At 56.2% G+C, this 16,435-nt stretch overlaps 1 protein-coding gene across 1 annotated transcript; it reads left to right on the top strand.

Annotated features, from left to right (window-relative positions):
* Nucleotides 1–3,308: 3,308 nt before the first annotated feature.
* SIK1 (salt inducible kinase 1) lies at nucleotides 3,309–15,774 on the top strand. Its single transcript, XM_030806314.1, has 14 exons — nucleotides 3,309–3,428; nucleotides 4,235–4,404; nucleotides 4,913–5,029; nucleotides 8,360–8,423; nucleotides 8,598–8,759; nucleotides 8,924–9,048; nucleotides 9,158–9,281; nucleotides 9,834–10,057; nucleotides 10,286–10,432; nucleotides 10,809–10,934; nucleotides 11,041–11,257; nucleotides 11,726–12,007; nucleotides 12,504–12,735; nucleotides 13,178–15,774. The coding sequence occupies exons 2-14, from the start codon at nucleotides 4,249–4,251 to the stop codon at nucleotides 13,551–13,553; spliced, it is 2,352 nt and encodes a 783-aa protein (XP_030662174.1). The 5' UTR covers nucleotides 3,309–3,428; nucleotides 4,235–4,248; the 3' UTR covers nucleotides 13,554–15,774.
* The last annotated feature ends 661 nt before the right edge of the window (nucleotides 15,775–16,435 follow it).

Here is a 16,435-nt window from a genome sequence, read left to right as displayed (position 1 = left end):
TAGGATCCGCACAACGGTGGCAGCCACGGAACTACAGAGAGCCTCAGTGTAGGAGGCCAAGGAGGCAATGCCCTGGGGGTGGACACTGGGACTGGGCAGTCTCTGGTTTGACCTGTTCACCGGGGGTTCTTAACCTGTGGACAACTGGGCCATTCCCTGAGGGTGGAGGGGGCTGGGGGCTTTTCTCTTACCTGCCCTTCCCAGGCCAGGGCCATGGCTTCCTGACCTAGTGCGCACATGTGTGTCTGTCAAGCTCTCCAGATACAATGGGGCAAAATGACCAACGTGGCCCCTGGGTCCCTCAGAAGGATGCCGCTGCAGTGGTTAATCTGATTTTCTGGCACCTAAAGCCACTAGGCTGAAGCCTAAAAAAACCAAAACAAAATTTAAAAAGTACAAAACCACCTGAAGCAAAGCCAGGAAGACAGGGAAGGGCCTTAGGCATTGAAGATGGGAGGGTAGGGTCAGGAAGAGGAACTCGTCTGACTCCTGGCTGCACTGGGAGATTCCTTCCTCACCGAGGGCGGCACTGGGGCCAGCTGGGCACCCATCCCTTTGTAAAAATGCTGCCCCATGCTCCATTCTCTGTTTATCAATTGATTTTGAGAGTTTTATGACATGCCAGTGGCCAGCACTATAACTATGAATATTAAACGGACCCATTTCCTGTTGGGGTTTCCAGTCTTAAGGCCTAAAAAACAAGATGAACTCCAGAAACACGGTAATCATAAGATGAGCTGAAGGAAGTCCACGTGGAAAGGAAAACTGACTTGCCGTTTTCCACAAATCTGTAATAATATGCAAACCATAATAATAAAGTACCATTCCTGCAGACTTTGGGAGCATTCCTTCCATTGCGTTCAGTGAGGAGTTTCTCGAATCATTTGCTTGTACAATCCTTAGACTCACACCATGTGTTTTATTTTTCCTCGTGTGTTAAAAGCATGGAAGACCAGAAAACAGAAAAGAAGTCAAAGCTTCTGAAAGGAAATACAACCTCTGGGGGTCAAGGACGCAAACAACAACAAAAGACATTGGGTAGCAGAGGCCAGGTTGAAGCACATACTTAGTTATGAGGGTGCCAGGGGTTCCCCCACTGGGGAGATGGGACAGCCGTTCCAAGCTTGGCCTTTTCCTCTGTGCTTCCTGCCTTTCTCTGCAGAGTGAGCTCCTCGCCCACGGGGCCAGGGAAGGGAAAACAGGATGGCCATGGTTGGCACAGGGCTGTTCTGGGTTTTGGAAGCTCAGGGCTGGGTCGGGGTAAAAGGTCAAGTGCACCTGAGTTTGGGGACCTGTTTTGCGGAGGCAGTTTTGGCTGCAGTTTATATTTGGGGGTGATGAAATGTTTCCAACAGCCAGCCAGGTGTTTGCAAATACCTAAGACCTTTTGGAAGACTCTGGCTAGGGTGGGAGGGGTGGGGAAGACTGGTTCCTGGATGAGGGGGGCAGTATTTTAAGTCACAGGCTGAGGGACTGAATGGTGAGTGTGATCAGGGGCCTGGTTTCTCCCCCACCCCGCCTTTTATCCTTGTGCTTTTTTGAGACAGGGCCTTGTTCTCTTGCTCAGGCTGGAGTGCAGTGGTGCAGTGACCGCTCACTACATCCTCAGCCTCCCAGGCTCAAGCCATCCTCCCACCTCAGGCTCCCAGGTAGCTGGCCCCACAGGCGTGTGCCACCACACCTGGCTATTTTTAAAATATTTTATAGAGGTGAGGTCTTGCTATGTTGTCCAAGCCGGTCTCAAACTCCTGAGCTCAACTGATCCTCCTGCCTCAGCCTCCCAAAGCACTGGGATTACAGGCGGGAGCCACGACGTCCAGCCTTGTTTTTGTTTAGTTCTCCTAGGAGCAGATTAACAGGGTGTTGGGACCTCCAGAAGGAAAAAAAGCAGTTGTAAACTGTTCAGCTGAAAGGAACTAAAAATATTCCCCCGTATTCTTGGTATATAAACCTGGGACAAAGAAAAAGCACTTTGAACGATTAAGGAAAACTTTGGGACTCTTCATTTCCTTGAAAGTCTTTGAAAACCAACTGACTCCCAAACAACCCCCGTGTGTGTGTGTGTGTGTGTGTGTGTGTGTGTGTGTGGCGATTGGGAAATCTGTGGTCAGACCGTCGGGCGAATGAGGAGAAGCTCATCCTAGTTTCTCCGGGCCCTCCTCCCAGGCGTCCGCCCAGGCAGGAAAGCCTCCCAGAAGGGTTCCAAGTTTTGTGCCAACTTCCCTGAATTCTCGTTCCCCCTTCTGTGAAGCAGTGTTATTTAACACAAGGAAAAATGATCCTAGGCTCGATCCAGAATCTAACTCCCAAATGGGTCCTCAGGCTTAAAAAATGCGTTCGCCCATAGCCTCTGTCTCCCCTGAAGAAAACGTTTTCCCTTCGGATGAGGCAGCGGCCACGGGCAAGCAAGTGGTCCCGCGCCCCCGTCCCCTCCCCAGGCGGCCGGCCTGGCTCCGTCACCGCCCGCAGCGTCCGCCCGGGACCCACGCGGGAAGAGGGTCCCAGCCCCACATGCTGCGGGGGGCAGCCCCGGGACGCGCAGACGCCAGCGCCGCTGAGGGCCGGGGCCGGGGCCGGCCGCGCGGCGGGGGCTTCCAGAGCGGCGGGTCAGGCTTCCTTAGGTTTCAAGTTTCTAACTTGCTGAACATTTCAGATTTTAACAGCAAAAGCGGCTGACGTCCCCGCGGGCAAGCGGCCTCTTGGGGCCTGGAGCGCCCTGGGTGTGGCCCCGCGCCCTGCAGCGCCCCAGGGCCTCCGCGCCGCCAGCCCCACGCGCGAGCCCGCGAGGCCCCCGGGCCCCCGCACGTCCCAAGGCTCCGAGCCTGGACGAACGCGGGCCGCGTGGAGGGGCCGGCGACCCCTGCCCGAGAGCCGTCCCCTCCTGGAGGGAGCGCGCACAAGGCGCCCGCGGGACCCAGCCTGAGTCCCCGCGCGTGGAGTGGGGGCCGCGCCCTCAGCGGTGGGGCCCGCAGTGCCCCCAGCGCCCGGAAGGGGGCGCCCGGCAGAGCGCAGGCGGGCGGGCCTCGGGCGGCGGGCGCCCCTGACGTCACCGGCCCGCGGTCGCCAGGGCAACGGCCTCATCCCGCGCGCGTCAGAGCCGCCAGTCTCTTGGCAACCGCCCGATCTCCCGCTCTCCCTCCGCCCGCCGCTCGGCCGCGCGTCGCTCTGGCGTCAAAGCGACGTCAATGGGCGGCCCCCGCCCGGGCGGCGGGGGCGGGGCAGGGGGCGGGGACTACGGGGGGCGGGCCGGGGCGGGCCGGGGCGGGGCCGGGCGCCGCGTGCGGCGGAGCGCGGCGGCTCCGGGCTGACATGCGGCGCGGCCCCGGAGGCAACAGCAGCGGCGGCGGCAGCCGGAGCAGTAGGCACCCGAGCAGCGCGAGCGGCCGAGCGGGCGGCTTCCTGGCCTGGGCGCTCCGGGGGCGGCGGAGGTGAGGCGGCGGCAGCAGCGGACTCCGGGCGGGCGGAGGTGGCCGCCGTGGGGGCTCCGCGCGGGCGCCGGGCCGGGGCTCGGGGTTGCAGCCACCGCGCAGGGTCCCTGGCCTTGCGCGCGCGGGGTTCGCGGGCGGGGTTGGCGGCCCCGCCGCCCTCGGGCTCCCCTTCGTGACGGGGGCCGGGGTAAGAGTGAGTCCGCGGGGCTCAGGGGCTGGGGAGCCGGGGGTCGGGTTGGAGCCGACCGCGGGCGGAGAGACCGGGTGTGGGGGGCGGGTCCGCGAGCACCGAGGTGCCTGGGATGTCGGGGGTGGGGACCGGACGGATCGCGGGCGGCGGGGGCCGGGTGTGGGAGCGGGGCAGGGGGCGGTCCTGGGATCCGGATCGAGCCGACCTTGGGCGGCAGGGCCGGGTGTTGGAGCGGATCCGCGCCCCGAGGTGCTAAGGGGATCGGGAGTGGGGACGGAACCGGCAGCGGGCGGCGGGAGGCGAGTGTGGAAGCCCGGCTCAGGGGGTCCCGGGATCGGGACAGAACCGAACTCGGGCGGCAGGGGCGGGTATGGGAGCGGGTCTGCGCGCCCCGCGGGGCTGAAGAGGGTCTGGGGTCCAGGTGGAGCGGACTGCGGGCGGCGGGGGCGGGTCCACACCTCCCAAGGGCTGGAGGGGCCCGTGGATAGAGTGGGGGCGACAGGCGTGGGAGCAGGTCCCTGCGTCCCGTGGGGACTGGGGGCTCCGCGGGCACGGATGGAGCCGACCGCGGGCGGCGGGGGCGCTGGTGGGCTCTGAGCTCTGTGCGGCCCCGCAGGTGCGCGCGGAGCCATGGTTATCATGTCGGAGTTCAGCGCGGACCCCGCGGGCCAGGGCCAGGGCCAGCAGAAGCCCCTCCGGGTGGGTTTTTACGACATCGAGCGGACCCTGGGCAAAGGCAACTTCGCTGTGGTGAAGCTGGCGCGGCATCGAGTCACCAAAACACAGGTGCGTGGGGGCGGCGGGACCCAGCCGGCGGGGCCTCCCCACTGGGCCCGGGGCGACCCGACCTTTGGCGGGTGGACCCCATGCAGATTCAGTGCTCCAGGCTTGATTGTCGTGGTGGGTAAACAGTAACCGTTTTTAGTTCGGTAAAAAAAAAAAAAAAAAAAAAAAAGCTTTATATTATGTTGCTGCATAATTTGCACATATATTGGGAGAAAGCAGAGAGGATAATGGCAAAAAAAGGACCAACCTGAGATGCAGTGGTTCATGGACTCAGAGCTAAGCCCTGTAAAGTGAGCCTGCAAATACTTAAGGCACTTACTTAACTCTGATTATTTTAAAATAACATTAGTGGTTACTTTGGTTATGTTTTCCCAACTTCTTGTGACCTTTTGGAGACAGAGTGTTGAGAAATTAACTTGCAAAAAATGAAATGTGTAAATTAGGTTGAGGGTTTTTTTCTTTTTTTAAAAAACCCGCAAAATATCCTTTTTCTTTTTAAAATCTGTAGGTTGCAATAAAAATAATTGATAAAACACGATTAGATTCAAGCAATTTGGAGAAAATCTATCGTGAGGTTCAGCTGATGAAGCTTCTGAACCATCCACACATCATAAAGCTTTACCAGGTAAGGGGTCAGCTTGCCTTTCTCTGCTAATCCTGGCAAATGTGTTATATTTTATTTCCAGCAGTGTAAGTCTGCAATTTCTAAAAGTGGCTTCCCTTTTGGGGAGTGTGTGGAAGTTGGGCATTTGGTTGTATAAGGTAAATAGATTGATTTTTATAGGCTGTGCAGATATATTTACAATTATTGCTTTTGGATCATAATTGAGATTTGCTTCATTAGAATTTTATTTAGTATCCTAACCTGATCCAGTTTTAAATGTGTAGAGGTCTGTTGTAAATTTGCTTTACTATGAAAACAAACTCATCTGTAGGTATTGCCACAGGTCACGCATTTAGTATAAAAGGACAAATTTGAGTGAAACTGGAAACTTCCACCTTTGCAGATAATTATTAAGCTTTAAAGCCAGCTGCTCTCACCGGTTTTCATTAGTTTATTTTTGCAAGGACAGTAGGTGTGCATTTGTTTTCCCTGTTTAAACTCTTCCATGAAAAACGGAGAGATGAAAATACTTTTCCATAGTAAGAGCAAGGAGCTTGCCATTTAATCCACGCTAGGAACATGCCTTGCCCTGTCCGTCTGTTGGTTTATTTTGTGACTTAATTTTTGTTCTCATGTTGGAATTAATAAATTATATCATCAGGAAATAAGTACTAATTTAATTAGAACAGCACAGCAATCATTTACACCTCCCTAATGATAAATGACCACTTTTGCAAGGTGAAATCAAGTCTCCCTGCAGAAGAAGTTCTTTGCAGGTGCTATTTCATCCATTTGTGTTGGGTTGAAGTTCCTTGTAATGATTCGTATGAAATGGAATGTGAGATGACTCTGGGATGTTGTTGTGTGTGTTTGTGCAATTAGGACAGCTCGGTGTACAGTGTGGTAGGAGAGAGAATTATGATTTGAAATTATCCCCCAAAAGCCTCTGCACTAGATTGAAAATAAAACTAGCAGTATTGGTGGAACTTGTGTTCACCGTGACGACAGTTTGCTCAGTGTCTTTAAGCACAGAATTCATGCCGTGTGCGCCTGGTTTGTGTTTTGTTTCTGTTGTCATTTTTAAGTTGTGTGCTCCATGGCCACTGGTGTACTGCCTATGCAGCGTGCCCGGCCCATTTCCTCAGGAGTGGGCTGAGCTGGTTTTGTTTTTGACTTTGCTCAAGGGCTGAACCCTAATGGTAGTACCTTCCTTTTCTTCCTATTCTTCTCCTTTGCCCATTGTGTGGAATTAGCTCCGATAAAGAAACAAATTGCCCACGTGATTGGTGCTGGAGGTCTTTTCTGGAGGTGTATTTTCTTACTGCTGCTGTATGTGATTCTTAACTGTTTGGAGATGATAGAATTCAGTGGTGTAACTGACTTTTATTCCTCTGGTTTTGACGCTTGTGTCTAATTTTCTTTCTTTCTTCCTTTTTTTTTTTTTTTTTTTTGAGACGAAGTCTCTGTCCGTCACCCAGGCTGGAGTGCAGTGGCGCGATTTCTGCTCACTGCAACTGCCGCCTCCTGGGTTCACGCCATTCTCCTGCCTCAGCCTCCTGAGTAGCTGGGACTACAGGTGCCCGCCACCACACCCAGCTAATTTTTTGTATTTTTAGTAGAGACGGGGTTTCACCATTTTAGCCAGGATAGTCTGGATCTCCTGACCTTGTGATCTGCCTGCCTCGGCCTCCCAAAGTGCTGGGATTACAGGCGTGAGCCACCGCGCCCAGCCACTAGCGTCTAATTTTCATTCGGCTGGCCGGGGCCCCAGAACCCTGCTGAGACACTTCCCTCTTTTTTTCAAGTTTTCAAAAAGTTCAAACACTTTGACTTTTAATTCTTTTCCTCCTCCTCCCTTTCTTCAGTTGGGGATGGGTAAGCAGTGGTCTTAGAGTTATTGTACCACACACAGGGGCGGGGCAGTTAAAATTCTTGCCAAACTGCTAGAATTCATAGAACACTTTTCTTACTAGACTTATAACTCAAAGCAGCAATTTTTGAAGCTTTTTTTTTTTTGAGATGGAGTCTCACTGTCGCCCAGGCTGAAGTGCAGTGGCGCAATCGATCGTGGCTCACTGCAACCTCCACCTCCTGGGTTCAAGTGATTCTCCTACCTCAGCCTCCCAAGTAGTTGGGACTACAGGCACGCGCCACCACGCCCGGCTAATTTTTGTATTTTTAGTAGAGATGGGGTTTCACCATGTTGGCCAGGCTGGTCTCGAACTCCTGACCTCAAGTGATCAGCCTGGGTGATCCCAAAGTGCTGGGATTACAAGCATGAGCCACCGCCTCCAGCACAAAGCAATAACTGTATATATTTTGAACCCAAAGAAATCTTTTTTCATAAGAATATATTGTCTTATCCTTTCCAAAATTTTTGAGTATTCACAGACATAAGTTATATTTTTAAATATCTTTTTAAGTAAAATAAAGTTATTGATTAGTGAGCAAACTTCAAAGGACTATATTGGCACGGCTGTTGTGTGGCTACATGCTGAGTGATGGGCTACATGCTGAGTGAATGAGACTGGGTTCTCACAGCCTCATTCATCCTGTCAATAAAGCTGGGTTCCCACAGCCTCATCCATCCTGTCAATCAAGCGAGTGGGAATAGGGTGTGCGTTCTCTATTACTCAGGTCCCTCTCACCGTTGGCTGGAATCATCTGTTGCCTACTAGGCTTCTATAAAGCCCAGCAGACTTCCAGCGATCTCCTCCTCTGTAGCTTTCAGAATACTCTCCTTTTTTGAGATGGGAGTCCCGCTCTGTCGCCCAAGTTGGAGTGCAGTCGTGCGATCTCAGCTCACTGCAACCTCTGCTTCCCGGGTTCAAACGATCCTCTTGCCTCAGCCTCCTGAGTAGCTGGGATTACAGGCGCCCACCACCTCACCTAGCTAGTTTTTGTATTTTTTGTAGAGATGGGGTCTTGCCATGTTGACCAGGCTGGTCTCAAACTCAACTGATTCCCCTGCCTTGGCCTCCCAACGTGCTAGGATTACAGGTGGGAGCTACCAGGCCCAAGCATCCTCAAATTGTATGTGAGGTGCCTTGAAGTAAGTATGACCACAGAGGGGAATTCTAATATATTTAGACCTTTTGTGAGAGCAAAGGTGTATCAGGATAGGCAAGTCAGTGAGGAATTCACCTCTAATTTTTTAAAGCTGTCTTTGTGAGTAGGGATCTCCTGTATTTTTTTTTTTTATTTGAGAAATTTTTCTTTTTCTTTGCATTTTTAAATGATGAATGCCTTTGTCCTAGAGAAGTTAGAAATTTTCTGGGGTTCTGATGGATGGTTTGTAGCACTGCCTTGTGCCTTTTTTGTGCAGTTAAATGTCAGGTCTTTCTTTTTTAGGTTATGGAAACAAAAGATATGCTTTACATCGTCACTGAATTTGCGAAAAATGGAGAAATGTTTGGTAAGCCACACTCATTGTCAATATCTGTTGAAAACCAATGGCACGAACGTGTCTGGATTTGCGCGGCCATTGTTTGGGCCACTCATCCCAGGACCCCGCGGTGTTCTCCAGGGCTCCCTGGGTGGTGGACAGGCTTTGCCCTGGGGGCTGTAGCTTTGTTTTGTGGCTCCTCAGATTATTTGACTTCCAACGGGCACCTGAGTGAGAACGAGGCGCGGACGAAGTTTTGGCAAATCCTGTCGGCTGTGGAGTACTGTCACGACCGTCACATCGTCCACCGGGACCTCAAGACCGAGAACCTCCTGCTGGATGGCAACATGGACATCAAGCTGGCAGGCACGGAGGCCCCGGGGTGGGGGCAGGGACATCAGGCTGGCAGGCACGGAGGCCCCGGGGTGGGAGTGTGCCCGCGAACAGCCCCGGCTTCCCAGAACGTGCTGAAACCACAGCCCCTTGCCATTTGCCGTTTAACCTCATCCATCTGTTTCTTTGCCTCTCAGATTTTGGATTTGGGAATTTCTACAAGTCAGGAGAGCCTCTGTCCACGTGGTGTGGGAGCCCCCCGTATGCCGCCCCGGAAGTCTTTGAGGGGAAGGAGTATGAAGGCCCCCAGCTGGACATCTGGGTAGGAGCCACGTGTGCGCAGACCCCCTTCCCGAGGCCGCGTTCCCCGAGGGCGCTGTGTTCCCGGGGGCGCTGCCCTGGCACTGACGTGGCTCCGTGGTCCTCAACAGAGCCTGGGCGTGGTGCTGTATGTCCTGGTCTGCGGTTCTCTCCCCTTCGATGGGCCTAACCTGCCGACGCTGAGACAGCGGGTGCTGGAGGGCCGCTTCCGCATCCCCTTCTTCATGTCTCAAGGTGAGTCTCGTGGTCTCGCCTGGGCAGGGGCCTGTGTCTCCTGCAGCCCCTTCGCGGCTGGCTTCGGAGTCCTTGTTGAGTCTGGGAATCAGGCCCAGGTTACTGTGGGCTGCGGGAGAAACCCAGCCCATGGATGCCTTCTCAGTGCCCTATTTCTAGGGTGGACGGGTGCCCTTGCTGCACGGGCTTGTGCCTCGCACCTGCCGTCCCCGCCCAGTACCCGCACCCAGGGTGCTGGCATCATCCCTGAGTCCAACCCACTGGCTGTGGCTCACCCGGTTTTTCTGTGTCATAAAGATGCCTGTCCACCTGGTGCTCAGGCGTGGGGCACGGCAGAAGGGTGAACCTTAGTGGTTCTCTGTGTGGTGGACACAAAGTGTGGCGGCCCCCAGGGTCTGGATCCCTGGCTGATGGCTCCCCTTGGGTGGCAGGACTGAGCTGATGGCCCGGCCCCTGCTCCTGGCCCCTGGTGTGTCAAACCATGTGGGGCGGTGGGTGCGAGCGCAGGCGAGGTCCCGGCCGCCCTGGCTCAGCCTCCTGGCCCCTCCACAGACTGTGAGAGCCTGATCCGCCGTATGCTGGTGGTGGACCCCGCCAGGCGCATCAGCATCGCCCAGATCCGGCAGCACCGGTGGATGCGGGCTGAGCCCTGCTTGCCGGGACCCGCCTGCCCCACCTTCTCCGCGCACAGCTACAGCTCCAACCTGGGCGACTACGATGAGCAGGTGCTGGGTATCATGCAGAGCCTGGGCGTTGACCGGCAGAGGACGGTGGAGGTGAGCCTGGCCACACTCGCCCTGGCCTCACCCGCAGGGGCTGGGCAGCTGTCTCAGGGGAAGCAGGCACTCACCAGCCAAGTTAAAACGGGAGCACAGGCTAATTTAGGGGCCGGCTTGTCCACCCCACTAAAGGATATTCTCAGTCATCCAAGAATAACCTGGGAGCGGGTGGGCCCTGGGGCTCTCCGCCGCCCCCAAGCTGATCTCTGCTCCTCTTGTTCCCAGTCACTGCAAAACAGCAGCTATAACCACTTTGCTGCCATTTATTACCTCCTCCTCGAGCGGCTCAAGGAGTATCGGAATGCCCAGTGTGCCCGCCCTGGGCCTGCCAGGCAGCCGCGGCCTCGAAGCTCGGACCTCAGCGGTTTGGAGGTGAGGGGGAGGAGTCTCCTCCCGGGCCTCAGGCTCCCTCCCCTGTCAGGCACCGGCTTGGAGGGCGGTTCCTTGCGTGGGCAGCGGGTCCCAGGCTGCGTGGGGAAGGGGGTGCCAGCTGCTGGGGGCTGGACTCTGCCCAGAGGCCACTTGTCCCTGACTCATCCCCGGGGCCGGCCTGTCACGCCGCCTTCTGGCAGCGCAGCACCAGCACATGGTCCTGAGCCCAGCCTGGCCAGCCAGTGTCCTTCCGTCAGCTGTCATGCCCACCAGCGAGGCAGCTTGCACTCCAGACAGAAGCCAGCTTGTTTCTTGATGGTGCTGGTGGTCCCGGAGTCGCTCCCCTGATGGCCTCTTTCCCATCTGCCGGCCCCAGGTGCCTCAGGAAGGTCTTTCCACCGACCCTTTCCGACCCGCCTTGCTGTGCCCACAGCCGCAGACCTTGGTGCAGTCCGTCCTGCAGGCCAAGATGGACTGTGAGCTCCAGAGCTCACTGCAGTGGGTGAGTGCCCGCAGCGGGTGTGGAGAGGGCTCGCTTCAGCCCAGCCCCGGTGCACCCGGGTCACCTGGAGCCCAAGAAGTCACTGGCTTGTGTCTCTCCAACGCAGCCCTTGTTCTTCCCGGTGGATGCCAGCTGCAGCGGAGTGTTCCGGCCCCGGCCCGTGTCCCCGAGCAGCCTGCTGGACACAGCCATCAGCGAGGAGGCCAGGCAGGGGCCGGGCCTAGAGGAGGAGCAGGACACGCTGGAGTCCCTGCCCAGCAGCACGGGACGGAGGCACACCCTGGCCGAGGTCTCCACCCGCCTCTCCCCACTCACCGCTCCATGTAAGTGTCCCTGGGGGCCCAGGAGGACACCAATGGATAGGCTTATAGTCGACGTGAGGGTGGGCTAGTTTAGAATGGACGTTTTGCCCGGCAGCCTCTCAGGTTGGATTTCTCAGGATTTGCCATTTGTTTTCATCCCTGACACCACACAGTTGATGTTTAGAGGCTGCCCTGCATGTGGTCGTTCCAGTGGAGGATACAGCATGGGGTTTGGCCTCCAGCAGGGTCCTCCCCAGGCCGCCCCTGCGTGCTGGGAGGGCAGCCCCTTGGCCTGAGGCCCACTGTGACCTGCCCCTGCAGCTGCACCGTGATGGCGGCTTGCCTTTGGGGCTCCCTGGGTTCTGGTGGCATCGAGCCGTCTTCCCACCAGGTTGAGGGCAGGGATGGGGAGGCCAGCGCAGCCAGCAGTGGCCCGGGGAGCCTGTTCCTCTGCACTGCAGCAGCAAAAGCGCCATCCTCCCCCCACAGGTATAGTCGTCTCCCCCTCCGCCACGGCGAGTCCTGCAGAGGGAACCAGCTCGGACAGTTGTCTGACCTTCTCTGCGAGCAAAAGTCCTGCGGGGCTCAGTGGCACCCCGGCCACTCAGGGGCTGTTGGGCGCCTGCTCCCCGGTCAGGCTGGCCTCACCCTTCCTGGGGTCGCAGTCCGCCACCCCAGTGCTGCAGGCTCAGGGGGGCTTGGGAGGAGCTGTTCTGCTCCCTGTCAGCTTCCAGGAGGGACGGCGGGCGTCGGACACCTCACTGACTCAAGGTGAGCTGCGCTCCTCCCACACTTACCTCCACCTTCCCCAGGGGATCATGTGTGTCTTTGGAAGTACGTGACTTTGTCCGTGATGGCAGATGGCACTCCCTGTTCTCCACCGGGCCTGGGTGGGACCCTCAGTGCTCTGGGCAGGCTGGGGTGCTCAGTGCTCTGGTGGCTTGGGGGGTCACGGCCTGCTGGGATAGACATACGTGGGTCCCTGAGCACGTGGCCTCCGTGGCTGGTTCTGAAAGCAGAGGAGACGACTCTCTGCTGGGCAGCACCTCCGACTTGGAGGAGGCATGGGGTCAGGGAAGGGCCCTGGCTGCCGGCTGCCTCCACGCCACCCCGGGGCTTGGGTGCCAGACTCCTGTCCAGACATGCTTGTGTCACCCGTCCTTTCCTTACCCCTCACCTGAGGCTTGGAAACCCCCTAAGCCAAGGGCCGTGGAGACTGGGCTGAGAGCCAGGTGGCCGTTGACCTACTGATTCATTCTCCCTGCAGGGCTGAAGGCCTTTCGGCAGCAGCTGAGGAAGACCACACGGACCAAAGGGTTTCTGGGACTGAATAAAATCAAGGGGCTGGCTCGCCAGGTGTGCCAGGCCCCCGCCAATCGGGCCAGCAGGGGCGGCCTGAGCCCCTTCCACACCCCTGCACAGAGCCCAGGCCTGCATGGCGGCGCAGCCGGCAGCCGGGAGGGCTGGAGCCTGCTGGAGGAGGTGCTAGAGCAGCAGAGGTAGGGCCTGCCCCCGCCCTGGGACCCCGGGTGGGCACACGGCAGGTTGTCTCCTCGAGGAAGCTCATCTGCTAGGTGGTGCCCTCCTCTCTGTAGCCCAGTGCACACCCCGCTCCCAGCCAGGGAGATATGTGGGGCATAGGTCCTAGGTGCTGAGCCGTGGGGGTGCAGCAGGCGGGAGTGTCCTTTAAAGTCCCTGGGTGGGTGAGGGTGGCGGGGAGCGAGAGCGCCTTGTGGCCGCATCTCTGAGCTGCTGAGAAACCAGGTGGAGAATGAAAAGTGGGGCGCGATTGAAAGGTGGGGCGCGGTCAGGGATCAGCCATGCACCTGCCCTCGGCAGCTGCAGCTGGCAGCTCCACGGGCGGGCCCTGCCACACAGGCACTTGGAAACCTGAGAACCCTGTGAGCCGGCGCAGTGACCACCCGTCCTCTGTTCCCACAGGCTGCTCCAGTTACAGCACCACCCGGCCGCTGCACCTGGCTGCTCACAGGCCCCCCAGCCGGCCCCTGCCCCATTTGTGATCGCCCCCTGTGATGGCCCTGGGGCTGCCCCGCTCCCCAGCACCCTCCTCATGTCGGGGCTCCCGCTGCTGCCGCCCCCACTCCTGCAGACCGGCGTCTCCCCGGTGGCCTCGGCGGCACAGCTCCTGGACACACACCTGCACATTGGCGCCAGCCCCACCACCCGCCCCGCTGTGCCCTCACCACGCCTGGCCAGGCTGGCCCCAGGTTGTGAGCCCCTGGGGCTGCTGCAGGGGGACTGTGAGATGGAGGACCTGACGGCCTGCCCCCTAGGCACCTTTGTCCTGGTGCAGTGAGGGCAGCCCTGCATCCTGGCGCGGACACTGACTCTTACAGCAATAACTTCAGAGTAGGTGAGGACGTCTGGACTCAAAGCCAAGAACTTTCTAGAAGTGAAATAAGCAATACGTTAGGTGTTTTGGCTTTTTAGTTTATTTTTTTCTTGCACTGAGTGACCTCAACTTTGAGTAGGGACTGGAAACTTTAGGAAGAAAGATAATTGAGGGGTGTGTCTGGGGGCGGGGGCAGGAGGGGAGCGGGGTGGAGGGAACACATCTGCAGTGCCGTGGTGTGGGGATCTCGGCCCCTCTCTCTGAGTTCGTCGTGGTTGAGATGATTACCTCGGACGTCCACGGAAACGAGCAGGCACATCGTCGTCCGCTTGTGTGTGTGTGTGTGTGTGTGTGCGCGCGCGTGTGCATTGATTACTATCCATTTCTTCAGTCAACACTCTCCACTTCCTGATTTATGCTTTAATGAAAACTGTGAACTTTCTGCTTCATGTATCAGTTTTAAAGCAGCTCTAAGTGGTCAGCCCAGGCAAAGATCATCTACAGATTCTAGGAATTCTCTCCCCTGAAATCAAAACCTGGAAGACATTTTTTTCTTATTTGAGATGAGAAGTTTCATCAACTGCTCAAGAATTAGTTTTCCAGGACTCTTCGGAGGAAACGCAGGAAGAACCTCAAAGAGGGCAGAGGTGACTTCAAAGTGCTGGGGACTCCATCCTCAGGGTCACTTGGCCCTGAGCCCCTGGGTGCCCTTGCGGAAGCCCAGAAGCTTCTTCCTGCTGCACCTCCCGTTTCCGCTGCTGATGACGTTTATGCATTTCACGATGGGGTCCAACAAGAACACCTGACTTGGGTGAAGTTGTGCAATATTGGAGGCTGACTGCAGGGCTGGGCAGCTGGGAGACAGGCTCATGGCTCATGGCTCAGGGCTGTGCCTGCCCTGGGCCGGGAACCCCCTCCCCACCCCCACCTAGGTTCTTTGGCTTTTGTTCAAGGAAGGTAAAGTGAGAGGTTTAGATCAGTGTTTTTAAGTTTTTGTTCTTTTTTAAAGCAAATCCTGTACATGTATCTACACGGGAGACAGGTAGACACTACTTATTTGTTACATTTTGTACTACACGTTTGTGTTCCAGGTTTAAGCTTCCCTCACTCTTGTTGTCAAGAAGCGTCCCTGTCAGCACAGGTGTGCATTGAGGAAGGGGCCCCGGGGCCTTCCCTCCCTCAGCACTGGGGTGGAGGCAGCAGGAAGGGGCGGCCCTTACTTGGCAGGTCCCGGCGCACCTCTGGCAGGTGGACTCCGTGGGGCTCCACCAGCCAGAAGCCTCTGGAAGGCAACAAAGGCAATGCTGCTCCCTGAGTCCAGTCCCCGCCCCCAAACCCAGCCCAGGTGCCTTCAGCTACTTCGGCTTCTTACACCCTGCAGTGTTAAACAGAGGCATTGAGAAAGGGGAAAGGCGGGTATTTTTAAAAGCCAAAGATTGACCCAGTTACTTGAGGGTAGGGAGGCGGGCCCAGTGCAGGAGGCTGCATCCCTGGCCTGCTGGTGCCCACCGGGGGCTGCGCCTGTGCTGTGCCGCAGGGAAGCTGGCTGCCCCCATTCCTGCTGCTGCTGCTGCTGCTCTGTGGCTGTTTCAAAGACTGGGCGAAAGGCTGTCCGGAGGGCAGACCAGGTGCCTTGCTGCAGAGAAAACACCAAAGTCTCCTGTTCGCTCATAAAGAAGTTTTTGGGATGGGAGAGAATCCAGACCATCTTGGGGCAGCCAGGCCCTTGCCTTCATTTTTACAGAGGTAGCACAATTGATTCCAACACAAAACCCCTTCCCCTTTTTAAAATGATTTCTGTTCTAATGCCATAGATCAAAGGCCTCAGAAACCATTGTGTGTTTCCTCTTTGAAGCAATGACAAGCACTTTACTTTCACGGTGGTTTTTGTTTTTTCTTATTGCTGTAGAACCTCTTTTGGAGGACGTTAAAGGCGTGTTTTTCTTGTTTTTTTTAAGAGTGTGTGATGTGTGTTTTGTAGATTTCTTGACAGTGCTGTAATACAGACGGCAATGCAATAGCCTATTTAAAGACACTACGTGATCTGATTGAGATGTACATAGTTTTTTTTTTTACCATAACTGAATTATTTTATGTCTTATGTTAACATGAGAAATGTATGCCAAATGATTAGTTGATGTATGTTTTTTAATTTAATATTTAAATAAAATATTTGGAAGGAAAAGACCTTGACTTTTTCCCTTCCTCTCTCTCATCTCTCTGGGAGCTCTTTCCTTCCAAGCGGCTTCCCTGAGAGGCCACATCCTCCAGGCTTGTGGAAGTTTCAAATCTTAAAGAGGAGAGCACGGAGCCAACTCCTGCATTCCACCTCACCGCAGGCAACTAATGGCCTTCCGTCTGCAGAGGACCCCTCCCCCTGCGGCAGCCACAGGTGGCCCCGTGGTCTGCCCCCTCCTCAGGACCCTTCCCCGGTGGCCGGGCTCAGTCACTGAAAGTCTCAGCACCGCCTGGGGCTGCCGGCACCATCCATCCTTATCCCATTCTCTGCCAGGTTCTCTTGAGTCTGGTTATAAATTAAGCAGTTGGAGAATCTCACAGCCAAACCATTTCCTGGTCTCTGAAAGGCTTCATCACCTTCCAGCGAGAGGGCACACATTGCTGCTTTATAAGAACAAAGGATTTGTTCATCTTGTCACCTGGCGTATATTCTGGTTAAAAAAAGCTGTTCAACCTCTTCGCTCCCTTTAAGGTGGTCCTTACCAAAGTGGACTCCTTGTGCGCTGTTGGTGGGAGGGTCAAATGGCGCAGCCTTTATGGGAGAGCAGTGTACCAGCTCCTCAAAGATTAGAACCACCACATGATCCGGCCGTTCCTCCTAATGGTAT

The sequence above is a fragment of the Nomascus leucogenys genome, chromosome 25 (genome assembly GCF_006542625.1).
Source record: "Nomascus leucogenys isolate Asia chromosome 25, Asia_NLE_v1, whole genome shotgun sequence".
NCBI lineage: Eukaryota > Metazoa > Chordata > Mammalia > Primates > Hylobatidae > Nomascus > Nomascus leucogenys.
Note: the sequence above shows the minus strand (reverse complement) of the source record. Positions and strands in the feature narration are given on the sequence as shown.